This window comes from Spodoptera frugiperda, chromosome 9, assembly GCF_023101765.2.
Source record: "Spodoptera frugiperda isolate SF20-4 chromosome 9, AGI-APGP_CSIRO_Sfru_2.0, whole genome shotgun sequence".
In the NCBI taxonomy this organism is placed as follows: domain Eukaryota; kingdom Metazoa; phylum Arthropoda; class Insecta; order Lepidoptera; family Noctuidae; genus Spodoptera; species Spodoptera frugiperda.
Window position 1 is genome coordinate 2,738,906 of NC_064220.1, and position 15,071 is coordinate 2,753,976.

Sequence of the window (15,071 nt, forward strand, 5' to 3'; positions counted from 1 at the left end):
AATGCAGATTATAAAGAATCATATAAATTCTATCCATTATACGAGTAGCACTTATAGCCGAAGTCACAATAACAAAAAATATTTACCGACACGGCTCTCACTGACATTAATGTATCAAATGTACAAAGAAAAATCGGCCAATCCCGTGTCATACACATATTTTGGAAATGTTTTTCATACAATGGGTCTGTCTTTTAAAAAACCCTCTTTGGATACTTGCAATACGTGGTACGCATATAAGATGAAAATTAAACTGGCTTTACCGCCAGATTCTGAAACTTAAAAAAGGAACTTGATAACCACCATCTTGAAGCTGACTCAGCTTATTCAATTAAAAAAAAAGACAAAGAAGAGTCAAGCGATGTTAAAAGTTTATTGTTTTGATGTGCAACAATGTCTACCAACCTAAATCAACCAAGATTGTTAGAAAATGATATAGTCACAGATAACATATTACATGTAGTACAAGTAAATACCGAGTGGCGCTAGTATCTATGCTATTAATTTCAATGCATACAATAGTAATTCGGCTTTACCAACCAGTGCATTCTGTCTATTGCGTATATAGCAAACATCTTCTTCAAAACTAACACTGTTTCCATTTTGAATAAGCTGACTCACTGAGAGTAAATTGGTAGTCAGGTTAGGTATGCACAACACATTTTTCACGGGAATATCAAATTCTGAGTCGTCAATCACTGTTGTTATTCTCGTATTTCCTGCGCACAACACGGGAATTGTTTCTCTGTTTGCGACAACTATATTCTTCACTTCGTGGTTGGGTATAACTTTTTCCAGGCAATTCTTGTCAACAACCATGTGTGAACTCGCTCCCGAGTCAACATACCAATCCGAAACTCGAAACTGATTTTGCGGGTTCAAGAATATGGCACTAAATGCATTTTCTGTCTTTTCATGACTATTTTGTGGACATTTATTCATATAATGTCCTGGTTGTTTACAACGATAACACCGCAGTGGAAGCGTGCTGGGCCCATAACCTAATAATATACGCGGGAAGTGCTTGACACAGACTAACTTTATTCATCTCCACAGATAACATATTACATGTAGTACAAGTAAATACCGAGTGGCGCTAGTATCTATGCTATTAATTTCAATGCATACAATAGTAATTATAACAGTGTTAACAGCTTCCGCCCAGAAACTCTTGCCAAGATCAGCTTCAAACAGTAAACACCTTGCCCGTTCAACTACAGTTCTGTTGAACCTTTCCGAGAGACCATTCTGCTCCGGAGTGTGAGGATTAGTCTTCTGATGGATAATTCCTTTTTGTTTTAAGTAGCTCTCCATCTCACGCGAACAAAATTCACCTCCGTTGTCAGTCCTCAGTGTTTTTTTTATCTTGATTCCTGTCTGATCCTCCACCAAAACTTCAAATTTTTTGAAATGCTGCTATGTCTGATTCTTTTCCTTCAAGAAAATATTGTTTTAATAAATTGTCCAATGTTATATTTTTTACTATCTTTTCTTAAGATACAAATGACAACATCTTGTATAATATTATGTATCACTGCACATGCTACAACTACAGGAGGTATATTGTCAATTTTAAAGCCCATACCATTTTGCAAACATGGAAATCTTCTTTTGAGAACACCAAAGAGTCGCTCTATGGGATTCCTTGTAGCGATTTGGCTCCGATTATATGCTTCTTCAGCGGGTGTCCGTGTTTGCAATAAGGGGGTCAATAGATAGGGACGACATGGATAGCCACTATCACCCAAAATTGACATATTTCCAAAATCACCCCTTTCCAGTTGAGCACACAATGGCGAATCATTAAATATGGTGCTATTGTGCACGGAACCTGGCCATCTTGCAATTATATTCCTGATTTTCAGGTTCGCATCACACACCATTTGTACATTTAAAGAAAAATAACCTTTTCTGTTTCTATATATTTCAGATGTTGATCCTCCTGAAAATAAATAATAATATATTAATTTGCTATTGTATGGAAATAATTGTTTAAGTAGCTACCTATTAAAAGTACTAGCTAGGTAATGACAAAATATACATTAATCATATTTACCTGGTGAATTTATCTTAATATGGGTGCAGTCAATAGCCCCAATTATTCTGGGAAATCCTGCAATTGCGTAAAATCCGTTTGCAACGTCCACAAACTCTTTACAACTTGGCTTATTGATAAACAAAGATTTCATGCCGGTAATTTTGGCTGTTACTTTATGCACAATCCGGTGAACAGTTGGTTGTTCGACATGAAAGATATCTCCTATTACACGTTGGTAACTGCCTGTGGCGTAAAATCTTAACGTAATTAATATTTGGTCTATTGGCTGCAGAGCTCTGTTTCGCTTCGTAAAAGGCCTGATGCTGCTTCCAAGCTCCGAATCCAAATACAAAACTGTTTCTTTGGAAACAAGGAAGCGTGCACGAAATTCCATATCATTATATTTTTCGAATGCATTTAATATCACAACATTGTTTCGGGTTGGACGACTTTCATCATGGGAAAGAGAAGATAGCGACGATAAAGACATTTTAAGCACACAAATTCACTAGCAAAATTATAATTTAATTTAAATTATAATTCAAAGCAAAATGACAGGATAACAAGCCTTCAAACTGTTTAGGAGCAAGTCAGACCACCCTTACATTTGAGTGGACTTTGACATAAGTTTGACACATGCTCAACTTTAACCGATTCATTGCCACCTTCATTTTCGTGAACATTTCAGCCAGGCCCCATACATTGGTCGGTGGCTCACCATTTGAGTCATCGGCCTCCCTGAAGGATGACTCAACTGTTGAGTCATTGGCCCCTGTAATGATTTAATGCTTTTCGCCGTCATTCGAGCCAGTCTGACAACCAGCAAGGTTTTATTGTGTTCTCCTATTCGAAGTAGTGAATATTAAAAGTGAATATGGCGTTTCAAGGTAGTATTTGTTCGTTTTAATTAAATATTGCAGAGCTAGTAAACATTTTAGTAACCTTACCTATATGTATTCAATCATTATTTATTGTTGTAATATTATTTGTAGATAATCAGGAGAACGACGATTTTACTGAATGTAGCCAGGCATTGTTTACTGATTTCTATGATCAACAAAATGACGAGAAAGAAAACCAAAGTTTTCCAAACTCTAGTCAATCGATTTTGGAAAAAAGTATACCAAAGAAGCGTCAATTCACTGAATCTCGGAATAGTTGCAATGTAGTTTCTAATAACAGTTCAGATACTAGCATTGAAGAAATTCTGGACTCTGATGAAGACGAACATATTGAAAGGAAAAAAAAATGTTATCTTAAGAATGAAAATAAAATGAATAATGAGGTCTCTATAGAAAAAAATCAGAACATGTTTGCTGTGCAGCAAAAAAATATTTTAATGCATTATTCTCTAAGGATTTTACAGCAGAATTGAATACACAAGATGAGTTGCCTCCAATTTATGCTCAGTTTGAGCATGATTTAGGCATAATGCTTGCTTTTCGGTTGAGAAATGTACCAGCCGACAAACGTTTGGAGTGTTATGAAAAACTAATTAATACTGTTAGACAATACGAAGGGAAAAAATAAAGAAAGATAATAAACAAGACATTTATTAATAATAATAATTACAAGAATCATATTTATAAAAATCAGGTACAAATATTTTACAATAATTGGTATATTATAATCGTATTCTTATGGCAGTCATATTATGGTGATGACTAATCAACAAAGAAAAAAATAATTAGTTTAATAATTGTGGTATGCTCTAAAACAATTCCCCAGACTTAACCCAGGAAGGTCTGGGCAATCTGGGCAACCAAAATAAACTTGCACTCTTTTTTTGTTGTATTATAACACTGCCTACATCTTTTCCTAATTTTTTTCCACCTGTTTTAGGCAAATGGTCAGGAACATGAACCCTACCTGGCACAGAATGTCTTTCTACGCTTGGTTTCTTAGGCAAGAGAAACTCAATCATTTGAAGCCTGAAGTCATACAAACTAATTTTTGTTTCTCTGTCTAAATTAAACATTAAAAAGGCATTGATTATATTAATTTGAATTACATGAATGATAACTTTTTTATACCACCTTAATGTTTTATGTTCAGCACAATAGTAACTCAACATTTGATCATGTTTATCAACCGCTCTCATATATTTATTATATTTGACTTGCACTTTTGGTTTAAAGGAAATGTTTCCATATTTATTTTGTGTTTGTATATATTCGCTATTATGCTCTGTACTTACAAAACTAATTTCTCTCTTGTCTCTCCATTTTGTGACCGTAACGTTATTACTATTGTGCATAATACATGCTTCATTTGGCTGCAATCGGGTATTTATTACTTGTACAGGATTGCCTTTTCTATTAAATTGTAATGTACCAGTTATATAAGTGTTTTTATTTAAGAATTCTTCAGCCATGCCTACACTTGAATAATAATTATCCACATATAAAGAGTGGCCTTTATGAACGTAATTGCTCATTAAAACACGCATTACTTTCTTTACGTGATCTTTTCCTCCCACGACTTGGTCTTGAGACCCAGCATACAAATGTATTTTCATGCAAATACCATGCTTTTCTGCTAACATATATAATTTTATACCATACTTATGGACTTTATTTTTAAGGTACTGACGGAAATGTAAACGACCGGTCCATAATATCATTGACTCATCTATTGTAACCTCTCTAGCGGGGTAATATAAGTCTTCCATAGTTTTATTAAATAAATCAATCAAGGCTTTCACTTTATTTAGGCTTTGGTTTCCTGCTTCCATTTGTACATTAAGTGCTCTCAAAATCATAAAAAATCTATTTCTAGACATGTACTTGGTAAAGGTTAAATCAAAAAGATAATGTTTTTTCCAGTAATCAGACAATCTATTCAATTTAATGACACCCATAAGCATGATTAAACCTAGAAACACCTTGAACTCCTCTATTGTCACTGGTTGCCATCTACGAAATCTTGCATGAGGACCGCTGGCATTTCTTTTAATAATTTCTCCATTTCTATTCGTACATATCAATAAAAGAGTATAAAAATCCATATTAAATACCAGATTAAAATAATTAATAGGCTGTCTACCTGACATGGCTTGTTTAATACCAGGGTTTCCAGTAAATAAAAATGTGTTAAGTTCTGTTGGATTGCCTGGTATCCAAATTGAAGAGGCTTCAACACCTGCTTGCTGAGTGTCTATAACTTCTGTTGTGACAACTTCTTCTTCGATGATGTCTATCCATTCATCATGCACTTCTGGATAAGTACCTTCGTCTAAAATATTAAAGAGGTCTCGGTCCGTTAGTGAAAATTCACCGGGTACTGTTATGCATTCTCTTGGAGATGCCATTGCACCCAACATGTCTTCAATTGTTTGTTTGGACGTGGATGGTTGATCCATATTTCTGAAAAAGAATTTTCATTTAAACTATAGTTGATTTTAATTCATGTGTTAATCGGGTAATATATGGACTATTTCTTTACTTGTCCTATTTAATAAACAATTATGGTCAATCTCTTTAATGTTGCATTCTAAAATAAAAGTTTATAAAATAACACAATGTACTTTTAATTCAATTGTGAGTTTAATTGCAAAATCTAAAGTTAAATGTTAAAATAATGAAATTATATGATTGAGAGCGGCCACATTCTTTCCGTGAGTCAAGTTAACTTCTGCGAGTAGTAAATGTGTATGTAGTGAAAATGATAATTATGTGTACATGTATACTTACAGAAATTTGGAATCCTTGTAGCCAGATCACAATAGGTAATGCAACACCTTACAGTTCAAAGTCACATAAATAACAGAGTCCATGTACAGCAGCCAGGTCACATATAAGAAATCAATAACAAATCCAAGAATCACAGCCAGGTTAGTCAGAAAAATCAGGAACTTTGGATAAACGTGTGGAAATCTTCAAAACAAAATACGATGTACGTATCCTGCCTCAAAACAACGCGTGACAGTCACAATGACACATGCTTGTCGAATAGTTCATACACGCTACCGCAAAACGCATACGCATGTGGCGCTAGTGGTGCAACGTAATGTTGCCATGTTAAATGTATTTTTGCGTCATTTGTTAGGCTGTTTGTAATATATCTTGTTGGTTGGCTTCTTATTTAGATTTAAGGTTTGTCATCCTACCTATTTATACTTTGATTGTGTGTGCTGATGTGCCAAATAAACATGTTTTCTTTCTTTACCTATATCAAAATAATAGTATGTTTAAAAATCGAAGTAGATTTAACTTCTTCTACAAAAGGTTTATGAGACCTGACTATTAAAAATATTCTCTAAAATGAAGGGCCAGGTCTGTTGTTCACGCCAATGTTTAATGAGGTCTGAAAAATGGTAGTTTAAGTGATAATTTTTTTGAATATCTGTTTTTCTAGAATTTTGATTCGACTCATCAGTTGAGTCATCGGCCTCCCTAAAGGATTTTTAATGACTCAACTGTTGAGTCATTGGCCATGAATCGGTTAATTAACGTTTCAGTATTCCGTTTTTTCATTTAAGTGGGCTTTGAACATTGCTTAATTTTAAGTAACAAACAACAATCAACAATCTGCCTGCTGCGGTTTTTCCATCGGATTACAATGTGGGTGTCTTCAAGTCTAGAGTGAATAGGCTCTTAAGAAACTAGTGCGCCTCACCATCAACGATTACATCACTTACTTACCATCAGGTGGGATTGTAGTCAAGCATTAGTTTTTATCGAATAAAAAAAAAAAGTAGGTCTAAATAGATAACTGACGTTTGAGCATACCAAACTAGAATTTAACGGCGTGCTCAATGATTTGAGCAGCCGTTAAATATTTGAGGGACGATTCTGTATTCGGGCATAAGCCTTTAACATGTCAAGGACATCCGAACGGTTTTTTAATAATTCAATCATGTCATCTAGTTTGGGTTTGTAGTCCTTTTCGAACGTGTTCTTTTTATTCTCCCATTTTTGTCAGGTGTTAGGATAAGGACGAGTTTGGTTGTTATTTAAAAGACGACTTACGTGTGTTCTGTGGACTCGCCTAAGTTTTTTAATGACCTTAAGTTTTTAAGTACTGAATCTATTATTTTTCTAAGTTGAACGGATGATTCTTTAGTCATAGTAGGTAACGTAAACAACGATCGTACATGATTGTTGATTAATAAATAATTTATTGTTGTCGAATCTATTGGTTAGTAATTTCCAAGCCACAGCGTAGTTATTTGAACAAAAATCCAATGATTTTTTAATATAAGACCTGTCGCTGAAAACACTCTCTCAGACCGAACAGAAGTTGCTGGCACAGTAAGATAAAAAGGCTTCAAATGTTTATTGAAATTCCAAAATTGAACCACGTCATCCCAATTATGATTGATATGTGGAAATTGTGTTTCTGTGAACATTTTTATCAAATTGGTTGCTGTGGCTGACGTGGAATCTGTGTTAGGAATATTCTTTTTTAAAAATCCTAGCAATTCTGGGCGACCTGTTTCGCTTGTACTTGCCATACTTAACGCGTCTGTGGCTTTGGGGTACGTTTCTGACTCGGATAATATTATTAATTTTTGCCTTTATGGCTTCTTTACCAGCCAATTTATTATTCAATTGTCTGAAGCCATTCCTAAAAACGGGATGCAGTGTGGTGGATATTCGACAAACAGTTCGGGATTCGTAATCCAATAAACGATCGTTCATATTTTCTTTGAGTGTTTCCAGAAATATTACACCAATTGTTGTGGAGACTCTGGGGCCCAAACTTTGAATATTATCGAACAGCCCGTAAATAATAGGTATTATCAAACTAGATGTCGGATATTGATCTCCGCTTATCATCTGAGTGGCTTGCTCAAATACGTCTAGTAAAATCACTATATCTTTTAAAATATTTTCTTCTTCTGGGCTAATTATATCAGGTGCTTGGGGCAGTTTTCTTTGCGCCGCGGTTATACTGTCAATTAATTTTAAAATTCTTTTAATCATATAATAAACGCTATTCCAGCGGGTTGGAACTTCCTGTATCAATTGTAATGGTTCTACATCTGGGTTTCTATCTGTTTTTTCTTTGCGAAGTGTCAGTGTGGCAATATTAGATTTTTTGAAATAGTGTAAACTCTCTATAACGAAACTCAAGGGACTGAGCATTTTTCATCGTTATAGAGAGTTATCGTTATATAGAGTGAACAAATAAAACAACCAAATTTACAATAATGTTTAATAAGTCTTAGATAAAATATGCATGTACATATATTGTTATTTACACATGTAGTCCGTATAACTTTGTCTGACGTTTTTTGCTATGCCAGTACTTGTTTTGTATTATCTTATGTATCCTATTCATATCTAGATATGTGGTGGAATCATCTTGATTAAACAACAAACATGTTTCTATCAACTTAGCAGCATCTAGCGCTTGTTGAATAGTTGGTGGTGATTGGGCTTCGTCCACTTGATCATCTTCTTCATCATCATTATTGCGGTTTTCCTTACTTTTTGAAACTAAATCAACAATTTGTTCATCTGTAAGTGAATCGGTTGTGGCTAGGTCCTCATCTATATTTTCGTACGATTGTAGATCTTTGTTAAAATTGTCAGGTATGTTGAACTGGCTTATCCATTCACTCAGCGGTAGATTGTCTTCACTATCAAATTGATCCATTTCTACTGTCTGGCTACTACATAACCCAGCATGACGAAAAGAATGTTGGATAGTGGCTGCAGTTACCTCTTTCCAGGCTTTTGATATAAAGTTCACTGCTTGTAACATGTTAATCGAGACCTTGCCGTCAGTTTCGATCAGTTCCATCAACATTTTCCGTTTGTAGTGACCCTTTAGACTTTTAATCACACTTTGATCCATTGGTTGCAAAATACTGTTGATGAATATTAAAACAACGCTTTGGCCTATCAATAGATTCCAAAACCGGTTTTACAATATTTGATAAGTCTATATTGCTGACCCAAGTATCCATGGCAAACATGTGAACCGTCTTGCTACAGTAAATTAGTTCTCCATTTAAAACATCGTGTATCGAAACAAGAAGAGGTTTTTTCTTGTTTCTCCAATATGGAAGGACACATTTTACGGGTATGGCCTAATTTCCAGCATTGCGAACATTGGGATACCTGATGTATATAGGGGAAAACCCTTACGTTGATATCGCATACGCGAACAGTTGCTGGTAAGTAGCTGCCGTCAAAACATAATCTAAGGGTTTCACTCGGGCACCAACCGCCTTCATCTCTATTTCGTCGATTAAGCCTCTGAAATGATATTAGCTTAGCTGGGGCCGGGCACGATATATTTTGAAGAATCTCATCATCAGCAAGGTCAAGGTCGACATCTCTGATCAGACCATAACAAACAGATAATTCTGTGGCCTTTTGGAATCTCCAACCTTTCTCTAAAAGCTTCTCGCAAGTAAAAAGACTCTGTGCAGCTCCTTCACACTCAAATTGCAGGCGAATTTTAAAAGAACTTAAGTACTTGACTTAATTAACCTTTGTTATATTATTTTCTTTCAAAATCCGGGCCATTGCAAATTGCTTAGGAAGACGTTCCTTACTACATATATAAACTTGATGTTTCATTTCTTCTTTAAATGTATTATTGCTACCGTATCGTAATTTCTTCTTTCCCTTTACATCTGTACATGTCTCGTCTTCCTCCGTACTCCCCTCTCTTTCTCTCTTGGATGCTCTCAACAATACCTCATTGGTCTCAGGCTCACTTCGATCAGCAATATCATTTACAAGAGGCGTATTATTCTCTGAATTGCTGTCAATCATAAAAATCGGCGTAACGCAACGCGGTGATGCGCTAGTGTTATTATCCATAATTATTATTTACCAGGCAGTGCAACCGGGAGGCCCGGCGCACACCTAATGCACGTGTTGTTAAATGCTACGTAACAGCTGTGCGAGCGATAGCCAGCGAAACGCGACGAAAACACGACCGGGCCGCACGAGTGCCGCTACGGAACTCCAAGTTGTAGTTGTATCTAATAAATGCTTTATGGCACTAGAAGATTCACTAGTAACCGGTTTTTGCGTAAACAATAATCTCATAAGTGCATTACAATTATACCGCTTATTATCATAACGTTTAAGTAACTGTTTCCAAGCCTCGTCATAATTATCATTAGTTATAGAAAAATTACGTAACAAAGTTTCTGGCTCACCTGACAGGTTACTTTTAAGATAGTGCAATTTTTGTACTGGAGACAAATTCCTATTAGTATGCACAAGCGAATTAAACATATCATAAAACGACTGCCACTCAACATATTTACCACTAAACGTAGGTAACTGCACACGTGGTAATTTAACCTCGCACTCACTAACTGTTTGTTCAGCACTTATTTTCGGTGTTACGGACGAAGTTCCACTCGATGACGCAAGATAGTCCTATCTTGCGGGCTTGCAGGGCTTCTTCCAAATTGTCCAGTCTGGTTTCTAAGTATGGTTTCTTGATCCGATCTTTAGGTGTCTTTTTAAAGTTTTTCTCCGACTTTTTTAGGTTATCCAGCACTTCCTTTTGATATGCCAGAAGCGCATCCATGATGTACAAATGTGTAGACGTTGAAACTCCAAAATCCAAACAATATTGATGTAGATTTGAATGATTATTTTGCTAATGATTTATTAGTTACTCGCACGATGTTAGCAAAGATAATCTTCTCTGGAATACTAATGTTCTCGCAATGGCGGCGCACGCGGTCACTAGATTTTTGATAAATCCGGCTCATTTGGACCATATCGTCGGTCCAGTGGTCAAGTAGACAATCTGCAAAAACCACTTTTTTTAGGAGAGCAAAAAGAAGATTGAAATTTGTCCTGTAAATCGAAATCTTAACGTATCTTTCTGAAATTTTAAATTTAGTATCAAAAAATAAATATCTTAAACTATCTGAGTCCAACCATCTGGAGTATATACTGGTATATTTTTAGATTTCTTTTCAATTTTGGAGTGGATAGAGTCACACTCCATGTGTGTATGGCCACTTTCAAAAAACTTGTGATCGATTACCTGCAAACTAGCATGTTGTTGTAGAGTTATTAAACACATGGAGCTAAAATGATAATTTTTTTGTTGACCTCCACAGCCATCCGACATTATTCTCGCGTGTTTAATGTTATGATGTGCCATAATGTACGTATGAATGCAGGTTGATATTTCAATACTACCGCGCTTACCTTCCGTCTCATCCCACATATAACAGTCTACGTCTTGATTTCCCAAATTGTAGATAGTCAAATTGTACACCGCTAACTTACGCACATAAAAGAAAGGCCCAGCTGCTCCTTTGGGGGTATTGAGAACAGCTTCCAAATCAAAATTAAAAGAGAGTGTTTTGTCATCACTTTGAGCTATCTCTTTATCTTCATCTCTACATTGTCTTGCTGCACTTTTTCTAACTAAATGTAATGTATGAGTATCTTGATGTTTGCTCTTTTCATCGTCATTCATTTCCTTAAACGCTAAACACTGTTTGCATAGGTCTTTCTTGGGTTTGTGGAAACTTAATTTATAAGTTTTAAAGATTGAGCGATATTTTTCAAATGATACCCCTTTAATTGATTTGGTAGCACATAGCTTTTGGTATTCTCTATGCATTATTGTTATATTAAGAGATGAATCTAAATATCTTACAGAACTATCACGACGACAATAATGCGATTCAATGGCTGGGAAAGACTGAATATGGTCGTGAATAAATTGCTCTTCTGGATTCCAGAAAAAAATATCGATATCGTTTAAAACTTAACTTTTCTGATATTGCAGGGGTCAGTACATATAAAAAAAAAAATGCAAAAAATATATTGTATTTTTTATATAGATATTACTTACGTCATATAATTATTCCAACAGTGGTTCTGCACTACTACCGAATACTAATACTTATGTCATATATGACTTTCTTATGACATTGACATTAAACACCAAAAAAAAATCCAATTATTTTATTAAATCAATATGCATTTATTGTTCTATATCACTTTTCAGTCTTTATAATCATTTTTCTTAACATAGTTACTTTTTGATATAATACTTTTAATTGAAAAACATAACAACTTAATGAAATAACGTAAATAAAAAAGGAACTGAAATGCACTACTAACTGTGCTCATAAGAAAAAATAAGTAAAATTAATATATTTTTCAGAAACAACATAATTAAATTATCAAAAACGTAACGAACACTTATCAAATGTAATCAACTTAGTATCTTAAAATTTCAATTTTTTATGAAATTTTAGATGGCAATTCCTTTTTGGTGTGCTACATAAAAATATATTGCATTTAGTGCAAAAAGCTGTCGTGGTTTTGGAACATTTTGGATAGCGGCACCTTTTTTTGGTGTCATTGTAATCAACCAGATATTCAGCCTTGTGATGTCTTACAATTTCTGATGGTATAGGAGTTAGGACTTTCCTTTTTTTGTGCTTGGGTTGTAGTTCCTCGTTTTCGTCCATGCTTTCCGAATCAGATACTAACGAGTTTTTTTCAATGAGACTGGTACCTAGATCCAGCTTAAAAGTTCGCAACTGTGGTATTTTGTATTTTGGAATGCCCTTTTCAGCTTCTATTTCTTTATATAATAGCCACGCGTTTGACTGCCAAATCGACCATATGGGATATAAATATGACCGTCCATTTTTTGCGTGATCGACATACGGATAGCATACGATCAGCCATGTCTACTCCGCCCATGTATTGATTATAAGATTTCACTATTTCTGGCCTAGGTATAAATTCATAGACTTTATTTTTTTTAGACCATCTGCGGCACTGATCCAGTGTTGCCAACTTTATTTTTTAGAGGATCGTACCATAGCCTAAAAAAATAGGATTTTGTTTTGAAATTCAAGGAAATAATAGTACGCGATGAAATTTCAATAAAACTACGTAAATCAATTAAAAACGGATATAATTATAATTTTCAAGTAATATTAATCATCAATTAACTTTGACACATGTTGTCCTTTGAAAAAATAAAAATTTTTGATTGACTTAGTCACTATCTGAGTCAGGCACAGCAGCAGATGCGGGAGTCGAAGCATAATTTTTTTTGTACATGCTTAAATTTAATTTGCTCAGCATTTCGTCAGATGGCTTGAAGTTTATACAAGATCCATTTTCTTTAATATGCTGTGCAGCCAACAAATTCCCAACCACCACAACCACTTACGAACTTTTGCAGAAATCCTTCATGGGATTTTGTGTTAAGTGTTACAATAAACTACCAACCACCATACTGAATCTGAACGAGAAAAAATTTAAATCTTGTATAAAGCGTGAACTGTGTAAACAGGCATATTACTTAAACTGTCAGATTATATTGAAGATAAAAATGTGTGGCAGCATGTTGGTCCGGCTCCACTGGACACTCGCTCACACTAGACAATGCTCTAATACGATCACTAGTTACACGTTAAATTAAAGTATTAATTTATTCCAATGTAGTCTAGGGATCCTGTGGCATCAAGCAGTTATTTTTTTTTTATTTGAAAAATTAAATTAAAGATTATTTTTTATTTGTATAGAAGCATTATTTCAAAAATGTTTGAAACAACCCGCTTTTTTATTTTATATTCTTTACAAATTGGTTTTATTGTCCCATAGTTTTGACGTCGTATTGTCGTTACATTGTTCCTACATATATATACAATAGGTAAATGATCAACTAATGTATCAGAGATATTGTAAAAAACATTTTTTGAAAAGAGTAACGATGGAGTTTCTTGCTCGTTCTTCTCCATTCGAAGCAACACTTTGGAACGAGCGCCTAGCTTCACTGACAGACAGACTGACGGACAATTCAATTTGACGTTTCAAAAGTGCCTAATTTAGGATTAATTGAAATAAATGCTTTGACTTTGACTTTTGTTTTCATTAAATTGACGTGACTGAACACTCGTTCACACTGTGCATTAGAATGGGGAATGCACAAGGTATCTAATGCAAATTGTGATAATTCCTGATAATCTGCCAATACATTTAGCTCGCTCCATGTCGACTGGTAACTTCAAATCTAATTCATTGAATTTTGCTGGAATATTTCTCCACTGATCGTCTATTTTCTGGATTAAGCCCACATTTTCTTTTGCTACTATTCTAGGTAGTAACTCAATCAACGGAAATATTGAAGGAAACGATTCACGAAACTTGGATGATGCAGCATTCTCAGGATTTAGCATATGAAGTTTTGATAAAAGGGGGTCACTCATACAGTAACGTTTTTTAATTTCTTTTGCAGCTGTTATCAGAAAATTACGACAACTACTAAAAAATCGATGAAGTTCTGATTGGTCTCTTACATTCTCGAGATCGTTCATCACTCGAACGCCGAGGTACATTTGTTCGTTTCTCAAGAATTTGTCTTTATTTTCGAAATCAATCGTTTCAAGATCATGTCTCATGACATAATCCAAGGCACAAATGATGCTCCATGTTTCCCAACGAAACTGCCCGTTTCACGTTGCTGCCAGCATCCGTTACAGCGTAGATATCTTTCGCATCCAGTCCAAATTTTTTCTTTACGCCTTGGATCATTTCATTTATCATTATGATAAATCATACATTCTAATTTCGGCTTCTTGCATTGTATTGGCATACATTACAGTACGGATTTTTGTCATAACTGATTGCCGATGTTCTTTAATAACTTCATGTTCACTTTGCCACCAACGCCAAAGAGCTTGATTTACATGAAATATACAAAGAAGTAATCTGCTGTTTGGAAATACTGTGCGTAAGGCATTGCTTTCTGCGCTGCTATCATCAGTCATTACGATTTTTGGTTGAAAAACCTTCTGGCAAGTCTCCTCTAAATAATCTTTTGCACATTGAAATGAATGTGTATAATTTTCCTGAGATTGACTCGTGTGCAAAATGACAACAATAGGTAAAGGACCAATTTTCGTTGCAGCAAAGATAAATGTAACACAGGCATTTGTTTGATCACAAGATCCACTCGTATCCATAAACACCAATTCATCAGCCAAACCAGCCATGAACACTCTTTGCATAATAGGCGTTATTACAACACACACAGTTGGTTCTTCCTTTAAATATATCTCTACATT

The 15,071-nt window shown here is 34.9% G+C and overlaps 1 protein-coding gene and 1 long non-coding RNA gene across 2 annotated transcripts; one reads left to right on the plus strand and one right to left on the minus strand.

The window, feature by feature from the left end:
- Positions 1 to 1,768: 1,768 nt before the first annotated feature.
- Positions 1,769 to 3,618, plus strand: LOC126911019 (uncharacterized). Its single transcript, XR_007705582.1, has 2 exons — positions 1,769 to 2,925; positions 3,031 to 3,618. It is a non-coding gene; the product is annotated as an uncharacterized LOC126911019 (long non-coding RNA).
- Positions 3,619 to 3,749: 131 nt separating this feature from the next.
- On the minus strand, positions 3,750 to 10,888 carry LOC126911012 (piggyBac transposable element-derived protein 4-like). Its single transcript, XM_050695748.1, has 2 exons — positions 5,731 to 10,888; positions 3,750 to 5,403 (listed from the first exon to the last, which is right to left on the minus strand). The coding sequence occupies exon 2, from the start codon at positions 5,397 to 5,399 to the stop codon at positions 3,750 to 3,752; it is 1,650 nt and encodes a 549-aa protein (XP_050551705.1). The 5' UTR covers positions 5,400 to 5,403; positions 5,731 to 10,888.
- Positions 10,889 to 15,071: the final 4,183 nt, after the last annotated feature.